The sequence below is a fragment of the Colobus angolensis genome, unplaced genomic scaffold (genome assembly GCF_000951035.1).
Source record: "Colobus angolensis palliatus isolate OR3802 unplaced genomic scaffold, Cang.pa_1.0 Scaffold150, whole genome shotgun sequence".
Lineage (NCBI taxonomy): Eukaryota > Metazoa > Chordata > Mammalia > Primates > Cercopithecidae > Colobus > Colobus angolensis.
In genome coordinates this window covers 1,518,535-1,531,165 of record NW_012114600.1, presented here as the reverse complement: position 1 = coordinate 1,531,165, position 12,631 = coordinate 1,518,535, and the positions used below count along the sequence as shown (strand labels likewise).

Genomic DNA, 12,631 nt, shown 5'->3' with positions numbered 1-12,631 from the left:
TAGAAAGTAGAATATTTATGTATTTTGTGTGTTTGAAGAAGTATAATAAAAATTCTATGTGATAAGAAATTTCATTTTTCAATTTTATGTTTCTACCCTGTATTCTTTTCCCAGGGATGTTATTTGCTTGGTGGGTTTTTTTGGTTTTGTTTGTTTGTTTGTTTTTTGGAGTTTTTTTTTTAGAGACAGAATCTTGCTCTGTCCCCCAGGCTGGAATGCAGTGGTGCAGTCTTGGCTCACTGCAACCTCCACCTCCAAGGTTCAAGCGATTTCGTGCCTTAGCCTCCCAAGTAGCTAGGACTACAGGCAAGCACCACCACACCTGCCTAATTTTTATATTTTTAGTAGAGACAGGGCCTCATGTTGGCCAGGTGTCTCAAACTCCTGGCCTCAAGTGATCTGCCTGCCTCGGCCTCCCTGAGTGCTGGGATTACAGGTGTGAGCCACCATGCCTGGCCCCCAGGGAAGTTTTTTATAAGGTTTTTTTTCAGGACAAAGAAAACCTTGTCTGCCTTTGGTGGTGTGTGGGCTTCATTTTGCTGGTTAAGCTGCTACTTATATATAAATTTGATATTTTATGAAATGCTTTTTGAGGTCACTGTAGTTAATTTGTTTATTCAAAACATTTGTATCTGTTCTTTATATTACTTCCTCATGACCCTAATTTCAGTAGTAAAATCATTAGTGAATATAATTTATGTTTAAAATGTTATTTCTCACCCTTTTAAATATTTTTTAAGATGAAAATTCTTATTCTAGCCAGAGTACTTCACAAACTTTATTTTACTCAATTTTAAACTAAATATTAGGTTCATACTTAAAGGGTAATAAGACTGCCCAAGAGTTCATACATCTCTTATGAGAGAGAACATGCCAACTTGTGCTTCTCATAACACATCCAATAAGGAACTTTAAGGTTTTGTTTTTTTAAAGATTAATATACATAACAACTAGTTTTTCTGTTAACAGTTGTCATTATATAATTTTCTTTTTGTTTTCTAAAAGCAGTAGCTTTCATCACGGAATTAATGTGATAGTTGATACAGGATTTACTTAATTTTTAAGGGCAAAAACATATTGTATCACAGCTTAGACATTTGAATCATACTGCTTTATAGTCTGATCCCATATTGACAATTTGAGTAGCAGCATAAAGGAGAAAAAATAGTACAGGATATACCTATCTATATGCCTTAAGTTTTTTGATGGGAAAGTAAGGGCCACGTGTGGATGAAAGACAGAATATTATTAAGAAGAAGCTTATGAAAACGATGGTTTGACTTTTCAAAAGTCATAAAGTCGTTGATAAAGCAACTTTATCGAGAAGCACAAACTTGATGTAGGCCTGAGAATTTTCCTTAAAGGAGATTTATGGGAATTGTGGGAATTATTTCCATGGAGTGCCTTGCTCTCTATGTTTTTTGAATTGTGAATTATGCAAGTATTTCTGAAATTAATATGAAAATTTTAAATGATAGCCTGGAAATCTAATAGCAATAACCTCAATTTGATTTTTTAATATTTTTCTTCTGTATAAATGAAAGCCAATGTGGAGTAACTCTTAAGTACTCTTCACCTCTTTATTGTCTGTGTGATTATTATGAGAAAGAGTCCATATTATTTGTAGGAACACAAATTTTCTTTAAATCTGAAAACAGTGTATTTCAAAAGAAATTATCGTGACTATCATTTACTATAAAATAAGTTTTAGTGCACAAGATATATTAAGATGTAGTTTTATTGTGTTTCCAAGCCTACTTATTATTAAATAATTAATTGAAAGAATTGGCCAGGTGCGGTGGCTCACGCCTGTAATCCCAGCACTTTGGGAGGCCGAGACGGGCAGATCACGAGGTCAGGAGATTGAGACTATCCTGGCTAACACGGTGAAACCCCGTCTCTACTAAAAATACAAAACATTAGCTGGGCATTGTGGCATGCACCTGTAGTCCCAGCTACTCGGGAGGCTGAGGCAGGAGAATGCCGTGAACCCGGGAGGCGGGGTGAGTGCAGTGAACCGAGATCGCACCACTGTACTCTAGCATGGGCGACAGAGCGCTGCTCCGTCTCAAAAAAAAAAAAAAAAAAGAATTCATTGCATTTTATTGAATGTACTATTATTTATTTATTTGTTTTTAGCTTTAGGATCCTTTTCCACTGTATTTGGAGAAGAATGGAAAGAGAAGACTGATAGAGACTTTGTTAAGGTAAATCATTTTAATTAAAATGTCGAATCATTGAGTTGCATGTGGCTAAGCCAACAATAGGTCAGTGGTTGCTTATTTAATAAACATGATACTACCTATACTTTTATCTTTACCTAATACATATGCCATATGCAACGATTTTAAAGTTGTGATTGAGTCGAGTGAAAAATCTTTTAGAATACCCATGAACAGACATAAAATTTTCATTGATTTCCGTGAATAGTAGCTTACAGCAATAGCAATAAACAATTGAATGACCCTCTTCTTAACTGGGATTCTGAGAATGGGTTTCAGGAAGTTTTCATTTTTATGTGTGTTCTGAAACTATGCAATTCAGAAAGGAATGAAGGGCCAGACCTGCCATCAAATCCTCAAAAAGAATAGGTCTGAAAGATTAGTAAGTAAATAATAGTAGGTAAGTAACTAACTAACTAAGTATAGTAAATAATAGTACATTTTCTAGAGGAAATTTTCTTGGCGTATATTTCTGAAACAAAATGTAGTTGTGAATTTCAAGTGAGAAACTACAAAAAGACTTGAGTAAACTGTTTTCTCACTTACACTTGTCTAACTTTGCTGGCTGTCAAGGAAATATAGGATGCTGCTTTTATTTACTGTCTGAGGGTACATTTTATAGTATTACTATTAATAGAACATACACATTAAACATTATTGTTTAAACACCTTTTCTTTAAAACTCACGAGATGCATTCAAGTATGCTTACTCTTCATTCTTGCTGCGACTTCAGCTAAAATTTCTACATCTATTCACTTTGTTTCTTAAAAGTAGCTCTCTTGGGCTGGGTGTGGTGTCTCACACCTGTAATCCCAGCACTTTAGGAGGCTGAGGTGGGAAAATTGCTTGAAGCCAGGAGTTCAAGACAAGCCTGAGCAACAAAGCTAGACCCTATCCCTACAAAAAAATATATATATATATATATTTTTTTTTTTTACTTCGTTATACAAAAATATTAAATAATTAGCTGGGTGTGGTTGTGTGCGCCTGTAGTCCCAGCTACTAGGGAAGTTGAGGTGGGAGGATTGCTTGCTTGAGCCTGGGAATTTGAGGCTGCAGTGAGCTATAATTGTGCCACTGCACTCTAGTCTGGGTGACAGAGCAAGATCCTGTCTCTAAAATCAACTGATAAATCAATAAAAATAAATAAAAAATAAAATGATACCATGGTGTTTTAGGGAGCTACTTTATTTTTTAATTTCATTTATTTACTGGTGTTTGATTAATCACTTAAATATTAAAAATCAGTTGTAAAAATTTTGATATTGTCCAGACAAAATAGACTAAGTCACAGAACAAAAAAGAGACAAAAAAGATAATTACATAATGAAAAAAGGGATCAATGCAGCAAAAGGATGTATGTAACAATCATATATACACTCAACAGTAGAGGCCCCAGATATATAAAGCCAATATTAATAGAGCTAAAAAGAGACAGACCCCAATGCAATTATAGTTGGGGACTTTACCCACTTTCAGCATTGGACAGATCATCTAGATAGAAAATCAGGAAAGAAACATCAGACTTAATCTGCACTGCAGACCAAATGGACTTAACAGACATTTATAGACTATTTTATCCAACAACTGCAGAATATACATTCTTGTCATCAACACATGGAACAGTCTCTGGGATAGATCATATAGTATGCCACAACACAATCTTAACAAATGTTTAAAAATTGAAGTAGTATCAAGTGTCTTTTTGTATCACAATGGAGTAAAAGTAGAAATCAATAATAAGAGGAACTTTGGAAAATGTACAGATACTAATACAAGAAAATTAACGTGCTCCTGAATGACCATTGGAGGTCAAGGAAGAAGTTAAGAAGGAAATTTAAAATGGAAACACGGCCGGGCGCGGTGGCGCAAGCCTGTAATCCCAGCACTTTGGGAGGCCGAGACGGGCGGATCACAAGGTCAGGAGATCGAGACCATCCTGGCTAACCTGGTGAAACACCGTCTCTACTAAAACATACAAAAAAAAAAAAAAAAAACTAGCCGGGCGAGGTGGCAGGCGCCTGTAGTCCCAGCTATTTGGGAGGCTAAGGCAGGAGAATGGCGTAAAACCCGGGAGGCGGAGCTTGCAGTGAGCTGAGATCCGGCCACTGCACTCCAGCCTGAGCGACAGAGCGAGACTCCGTCTTAAAAAAAAAATAAAAATAAAAATAAAATAAACAAAATATAAAATAAACACAACATGCCAAAACCTACTGGATACAGCAAAAGCCGTCCTAAGAGGGAAGCTTTATAGCATTAAATACCTACATCAAAAAAGTTGTAAGATTTCAAATAAACAACCTAATGATACACTTTAAGGAACTAGAAAAGCAAACCAAACCAAACCCAAAATTAATAGAGGAAAGAAATTATAAAGATCAGACCGGAACTAATTTAAATGGAGACTAAAAAGACGAAGGATCAACACAACAAAAAGTTGTTTTTTGGTAAGATAAACAAAATTGAGAAACCGCTAGCTAGAATAGCCAAGAAAAAAGAGAGAAGACAAATAAAGTCAGAAACATAATAGGAGACATTGCAGCTGATACCACAGAAATATAAAGGATCATTAGAGACTACGTTGAAATATTATGCTAATGAATTGGAAAACCTAGAAAAAAATGGATAAATACATGGACACATATGACCCATCAAGATTGAACCAGGAAGAGATAGAAAGCCTCAACAGACCAATAAAGAGTAACAAGATTCAATCAGTAATAAAAAGTTTCTCAACGAAGAAAAACCCAGGACCGGATGGCTTATGGCTGAATTCTTCCAAACTTACAAAAAAGAACCAACACCAGTTCTTCTCAAACTATTCCAGAAATTTGAAGAGGAGAGAAGTCTCCTTAACTCATTCTTTGAGGCCAATACTACTCTGATACCAAAACCAGGCAAGGACACAACAGAAAAAGAAAACTGCAGGTCACTATCTGTGATGAACATAGATGCAAAAGTCCTCAACAAAATGCTAGCAAACCAAATCCAACAACATATCAAAAAGACAGTGCACCATCATGAAGCTGAATTTATCCCAGGGATGTAAGGATGGTTCAACATATGCAAATCAATAAATGTGATACATCACATCAACAGAATGAAGCACAAAAATATGATCATCTCAATTGTAGATTTGTCATACGTGGCTTTTATTGTTTTGAGGTATATTTCTTCTATGCCTAATTTCTTGAAAGTTTTTATCAAGAAGAAATGTTAAATTTTATCAACTGCTTTTTAAAAAATCTTTTGAGATAATCATTATATCAAATAGGGGAAAAACTGAAAGCTTTTCCTTGATAAACTGAAATAAGATGAGGACACTCACTCTCACCTCTCTCATTCAACATTGTACTGGAAGCCCTAACCAAAGCAATCAAGCAAGAGAAAGGAATAAAACTTCAGTAGAAGTTGCAGGATACATTTCTTAAAAAAACATACAAATCGCTAAAATATATATATATGAAAAATTGCTCAACATTACTAATCAGGAAAATTTAAATGAGAACCACAATGAGATATCATCTCACCCCAGTTAGAATGGCTGTTGTCAGAAAGACAGCAAAATAACAAATGCTGGTAATAATGTGGATAAAATGGAACTCATACACTATTGATGGGAAAGTAAATAGTACAGCCATTATGGAAAACAGTATCCCACTACTGGATATTTATCCAAAGGAGAGGAAATAGTATATTAAAGGGATACTTGTGTCCTCAATGTTCATTGCAGCATTATTCACAATAGACAAGATATGAAATTGACCAAAGTATCCAGTAACAGGTGAATGAATAAAGTTTTATATATATATATACATAGTTTTACATATATAATATTGCATATATATTCAATGAAATACTATTCAGCCCTAAAAAGAATGAAAATGTGCTATTTGTAGCAACATGGATGGAACTGGAGGTCATTATGTTAAATGAAATAACCCAGGCATAGAATGAGAAATACTTCATGTTCTCACTCATATGTGGGAGTCAAACTTGTTGATATTTTGGAGGTAGAGTAGATTGGTGGTTACCAGAGGCTAGGAAGGGTGAGAGGGTGGTGCACAAGAAGAGGTTGGTTAATGGGTACAAATACCTAGTTAGATAGAAAGAATAAATAATAAATTCTAGTGTTTTATAGGACAGTAGCATGACTATAGTTATCAATAGTTTATATTTCAAAATAGTAAGAAGATTTGAAATGCTCCCAACACAAAGAAATGATAAATATATGAGGTGATGCGTATCCCAAATACCGTTATTTGATTATTACACATTGTATGCATGTATTAAAATATCACAGGTACCCGTAAGTACATACAGTTGTTTTGTGTCCATAAAATTTTTTTTGAGCTATCTTGCAAATTTGTATTAAAAGAGAGTTGTTCTAGGAAATAGTAACTATTAAGTAGATTTTGCTAGTGGCATTTTACCTTTTCTTTATTGCTAGTCTTTAGGTTTAACTAACAAAAACTGCTAATGATAAGCTTCAACTAATCAAAAACTTTATTCTTTAGCAGTCTATTTTAAGTATTGTAAATTGTCTTTAATGCATCAAGACTTATTTGACAATTTTGGAGGCCAAGTTAGGAGGATTGGTTGAGCCCAAGAGTTCAAGACTAGCCTGGATAACAGAATGAGATCCCGTTTCTACAAAGAAAAAAATAATTAGTTGAGCATGGTGGTGCATGTTTGTAGTTCCAGCTACTTGGGAGGCTGAGGCAGGAGGATCACTTGAGCTCTGGAGTTGGAGGCTGTAGTGAGCTATGATTGTACCACTGCATTCCACCATAAGTAACAGAGTGAGACCCTGTCTTTAAGAGAAAAAAAAAAAAAAAGACTTTCTGGAAACTTTCATGTAGATCAGTATGATTTATTGCACTGTTTGTAGATTTAAATGTTTAAATAGTTAGAAAATCCTTACAGGCTTGGTTTCTAACTAATATTCCCACTAGGGCATTTTTCTTTTATAATGGAACTTTTTCTTTACTTAGGAAGAAATAAAATTAAAGAGTTATAGTTAGGCATGTAGCATCAATGGCTTATATAAAAATGATTTTATATTGAGTATTGTCATGTAGATTTGTTTTTCTATCATAAACATATTTTTACTTGAATTAAAAGTTAATGTAGACTGTATATTAAAACTTTGCATAGCTGTCTTTATCATTTTTCTGTTTACACAGTTTTTTTACAAAACATTTCCACTGTAAAGTATTTCAACAAATAGGAACCTATAATGTCTCTTCAGAGATGTATACATGAATTTTATTTTAATGAGCTGGTAATATTTGAGTTAATAGTTAAATAGTGGGAGAAAAGAGAGAGAAAAAAATGTTTTCCTGGTTTTGCAGAAGTTAGTCTTTATTTTATTTTAATTGAGACAATCTTACTCTTATCACCCAGGCTAGAGTCCAGTGGTGCCATTGTAGTTCATTGCAATGTCCTCGGCCCCAGGAATCCTCCTGCCTCAGGATCCCAAGTAGCTAGGATTACAGACTCCTGCCACCATGCTTGGCTAACTTATTTTTTATTTTTTTGTAGAGACAGGGTCTTGATATGTTCCTCAAGGTAGTCTCAAACTCCTGTTCTCAAGCAGTTGTCCTGCCTTGGCCTGTCAGAGTGCTGGGATTATAAGCATGAGCCACTCTGTCTGCCTCCTTATAGAAGTAATTGACGCATGCTGTGGAAAAGCTAGAATTTGTAGCAAAGGGCAAATATTAAAACCATTATTAATCACACCCATTCAGAAATAAACACCATTAATATCCTATATACATCTATGAAGTCTTTTCTATGCATATTATTTAAAGCAAAAGTTTTATTCAGAATTTAATTTGTAACCCATTCTTTTCACTTATTACAATGTTAGATTTTCTTTTCATCCTTAATATTTAGTATTTTAATGGCCACTTCATTCATATTACACGTTTCATAATTCATGTAAATAATCCATATTTTCGGAAATTTAGATTGTTTCCATTTCTTCTTCTTATCAACCTACCTGGGCTGTACATACTCACCTCCAGGCCCACAAGTATAAAATAATTTTTTTCTTAGGTTAACTCCAAGACAAATTTGCAAGTCAAAGAATATACTAAATCCTTTACAAGAAGTATATCATCTTAAATGAATTTTATGGTAAAGTTACACTTTTCATATTGTTATCCAGAATGAAGTTTGTAACCTAAAATAGCTAGGCCTGTTGCTACATAAAATATTGTATAATTAGCTAAAACGTTTATGACATTTATCTGATAATATCTGATAAGAATTATTGGATTAATAGCTTAAGTCACCTTATTTCAGGGAAAAAATACTTGAACTAACTTATTTGGTAAAATATTTTGTACATTAATTCATTTATTTAAAAAATATTCACTGAGTATTTTCTATGTGCCAATACTTTTCCAGACACTGGGAAAACAAAGTCCCCTCTCTCAGCAAATTTCCATTCTATTATAGGAAAACAGACAATAAAAGTAAACAGTGTTATTTGAGGCTTTTGCAGGTATTGTGAAGAAAATAAAGCAGGACAATGTGATAGAGAGTTACAAGACGTGTGAGTGTATGGTAACATTAGATAAGATGACCAGAAAGGCTTCCCTCAGGAGGTAATACCTGATGATTTTTAGTAGGTTTGAATGATAATAGGTGACCATCACTGCAGAGGAAGAGTCTTTCTGACAGAGGGAATAGCAAATGCAAATGTTCTGAGGTAAGAACAAATTTAGTTTGAGGTATAGAAAGTATGTTTATGTGCAGGACCATGGTAAACAAAAGGAAAAGTAGTAGCAGACAAATGTGCCTGTTCCAGGTGTGAATATGCAGTTAACAGAAAATTTTAATGACAGAAGATATGTTGATCATATTATTATATGTATTAAAACTAAGCTTCATGATGCATTGACTTTTTAATTTAATATATTATCTTTTTTGGACTCCTATAAGTACTTTTTAAATTATAACACATACTTAATGTATATGTATAACACATACATAAGTATACACTTCAAGATGTGTTTATAAAGTGAATACAGCCATGTAATCATTACCCAGATGAAGAATTAGAACATTATCAGCTCCTCTGAAGTACGCCTGTTCATTCCCCCTTTCAGTCACCTCTTCATTCACTCTCTTGTCTGTTAGTGTTTCTTCCTTATTCTACTTCTCTTTTTTCCTTTATTCAACATCATGTTTGAGAAAGTTTCATGCATATCGTTTTAAGTATTTGTACTTCATTCATTTCTATTGTTGTATAATGTTACATTGCATGAATATGCAGCAATTTGTCTTTTCTACTGTAAAAAGCAATAAGGATTTAGTTATTTCCAGGTTGGACACAAATAATTTTGCTATGAAGGGTTTTATATGTGTATTTTGGTAAATATGTGCATGCATTTTTGTTGGGTAGTTGACCTAGGAATGTTAATTGCTAGGTTATAGGGCATGCATATCTGTATTCAGCTTTGGTAGATACTACCAAACATGTTTTCCAAGTAGTTGTACAGTTTTACCTTCTCAACAGTAGTATGTCAGTTCCAGTTCCTCATTGTTGACAGTATTTGGTTTTGTCAGTCTCTTTCATTTTAACTGTTACAGTGGGTATATATTGTTACTGTAGCTTGGTTTTAATTTCTATTTTTTCTTGATTGATGAGAACTGGAATACCTTTGGCAATTTTGATAGCTTCTTTTAGGCAGTGCCTATATTTTGTCCATTTTAAAATAATTATCTTTTTGATTTGTAAAAGCTTTTTTCTATATTTTGGATAAAAGTTCTTTTTAAGATGTTGGAAATATTTTCTAGCTTGCCTTTTCATTCTTGAATGGTATCTTTTGATGAACGTACATACTTAATTTTAATGTGGTTTAACATCAATTTTTTTTAATTGAAGTTAGCCATTTTTTAGTTCTAGTTACAAATTTTTGCCAACCATGAGGTCAAAAGGAGTATTCTTTTTTTCTGTTTTTCTTTTCACACTTAGATCTATAATTTTGATGGTGTTTTTGTGTATGTGGTGTAAGCTGGGAGTAAAGATTTGTTTTTTTTCCTCATACGGATACCCAGTTGAACCTACAGTATTTGTTTTAAAAACTGTGTTGCAGTATCACCATTGTCATAAATCCACCAATCATATGTGTATGGATCTTTTTCTAGATTCTTTTTCATTGGTTTATTTGCCCCATTAGGGCTTGAAAGTACCAGATTTTTAGTCAAGAAATTCAAATTCTTCCTACTAAATTTCAGTAAAAATTTCTGTTTTCTAATTAGAGAAAATATTTATTTTCCTCTTTTTGTGTGTAGCTCATTGTTAAAAATGTTATTTTTGTTTTTATACCTCTATGCAATTTAAAACCCCAGAAAGCAGATCTTTTAATCTTATTTTTCTGTCCTCATTCTTTCTTGCATATTTCATCTCCCTTCTGAGTATGTGCTTTTTTCACAGTATAGCACATCCTTAGCTAGATCTTTCAATGAAGATATTTTATTGATAAAATTATGTTTTATAATTGTCTTTATTTTTGTCCATCTTCCACTTATAGAATTGTAGATTATATTTTTCTTGTATTATTGTCATTCTATTGTTTTCTGCCTTTTTTGCTAGGTTATCCTTCTTTTTTTTTTTTTGTCAATTTCTGACCACCTGTTAATTCTGAGCAGCATTTTGGGTAATTTCCTTGGGCTTGTTCCTTAATCATTTTCAGCTGTGTCTAATATGCTACTTGACTATTTGTTAAATTTCTATTTTAGTGATCATGTTTTAATTTCTAGAAATTCTCTCTGTCCTATTTTAGATTTTCCCCTTTGATCTTCTTTTTTATTTTTTAATAATTTTGAAGATTTTTAAAATCTTTTAATAAATTAATTTGAATTATGTAAATTAAATATAATATAGAAACAATATATAATACACAAATTAAAAATTAAATACACTTGATTATTCTGATATCTAAAGCTGTTGTGACTAATTTTACTTATTCCATGGTGGAATATTCCCTTCTGTTTTATAATGTTGGTTACGAATTTCAGCAGACCTGTTTTTGTAGGATTTTTGTAAAGATTGAATTGAAAGTTTTTTCTTCCACTACTCTATTGCAATTGCCAGTCATCTACAGAGGAATACTGGTTTAGAATGACTATATTAATTTATTCATTGATTTTCCGGCGACTCGAGTAGTTACTAAAACCAACTCAATGGAGATTGGGGAGTAGGCCAGTGGTACAAAATTTGGGGCGTTATTTTTAACCCAAAACTGCGGTAGAGACAGTCAAGCCCTTTTGCCTCCTTTTCTTTGAAGGTATTAGCTCTTCAAAGTTTTCACCATGATACAGAGCTGCATTCCTGATTCCCCACTTCATAAAGTGACCCAAGGTCCTATATTCTGTCCTCACTACACTGCATTAAGAGCCAGACCATTTGGTTATAGAATTATATAGTTTTTCTTAACTCCAGAAAATTGGTGATGAAAGTGTAAATTGCACAAAGTGTTTAAATAAATATGCAGTCACAATGGGGAGTGGAGGTTATCAGTATAATCATTAATCACATGAAATCAAGAAAACATAAATGGCTGGGCACAGTGGCTCACGCCTATAATCCTAACACTTTGACTTGGGAGGCCAAGGCGGGCGGATCACTTGAAGTCAGGAGTTTGAGACCAGCCTGGCCAATATGGCAAAAGCCCATCTCTACTAAAAATACAAAAAATTAGCTGGGTGTTGTGGTGGTCACCTGCGATCCCAGCTAATCAGGAGGCTGAGGCAGGAGAATCGCTTGAGCCCAGGAGGCAGAGGTTGCAGTGAGCCGAGATCATGCCACTGCACTCCAGCCTGGGTGACAGAACGAGACTCTGTGTCAAAAAAAAAAAAAAAAAAATTAGAAGAAGACACAAATACAAGTGAGGAAGATTAGATGTTTCCTGCAGTTGTGTGTATGTGTTTTCATTAATTTCTGCTTTTCATATATCTTTCTATTGCTGCACTTTTTCTAACTTGTTGATTTCCTCTTTGATACATGGGTTATTTAAGTTTTTAATTTTTATGGATATGTGGTAGGTACATATATTTAGGGATATATGAGATATTTTGAAGCAGGGATACAATGTATAATAATCACATCAGGGTAAATATGGTATTCATCACCTCAAACATCATTTCTTTGTGCTATAAACATTCCACTTATACATATTTAGTTATTTTATTTTATTTTTTTTTGAGACGGAGTCTTGCTCTGTCACCCAGGCTGGAGTGCAGTGGTGCGATCTCGGCTCACTGCAAGCTCCGCCTCCCGGGTTCACGCCATTCTCCTGCATCCTGCCGAGGTCCGAGTAGCTCGGACCACAGGTGCCCACCACCACGCCCGGCTAATTTTTTGTAGTTTTAGTAGAGATGGGGTTTCACCGTG

At 33.9% G+C, this 12,631-nt stretch overlaps 1 protein-coding gene across 1 annotated transcript in view; it reads left to right on the top strand.

Moving 5' to 3' along the window:
* Nucleotides 1-12,631, top strand: part of ARID2 (AT rich interactive domain 2 (ARID, RFX-like)) — a 186,703-nt gene that overhangs the window by 96,373 nt on the left and 77,699 nt on the right. The window contains exon 6 of the mRNA XM_011936060.1: nucleotides 2,140-2,207. Coding sequence (XP_011791450.1) covers nucleotides 2,140-2,207 — 68 coding nt within the window. The remainder of the gene's footprint in view (nucleotides 1-2,139; nucleotides 2,208-12,631) is intronic.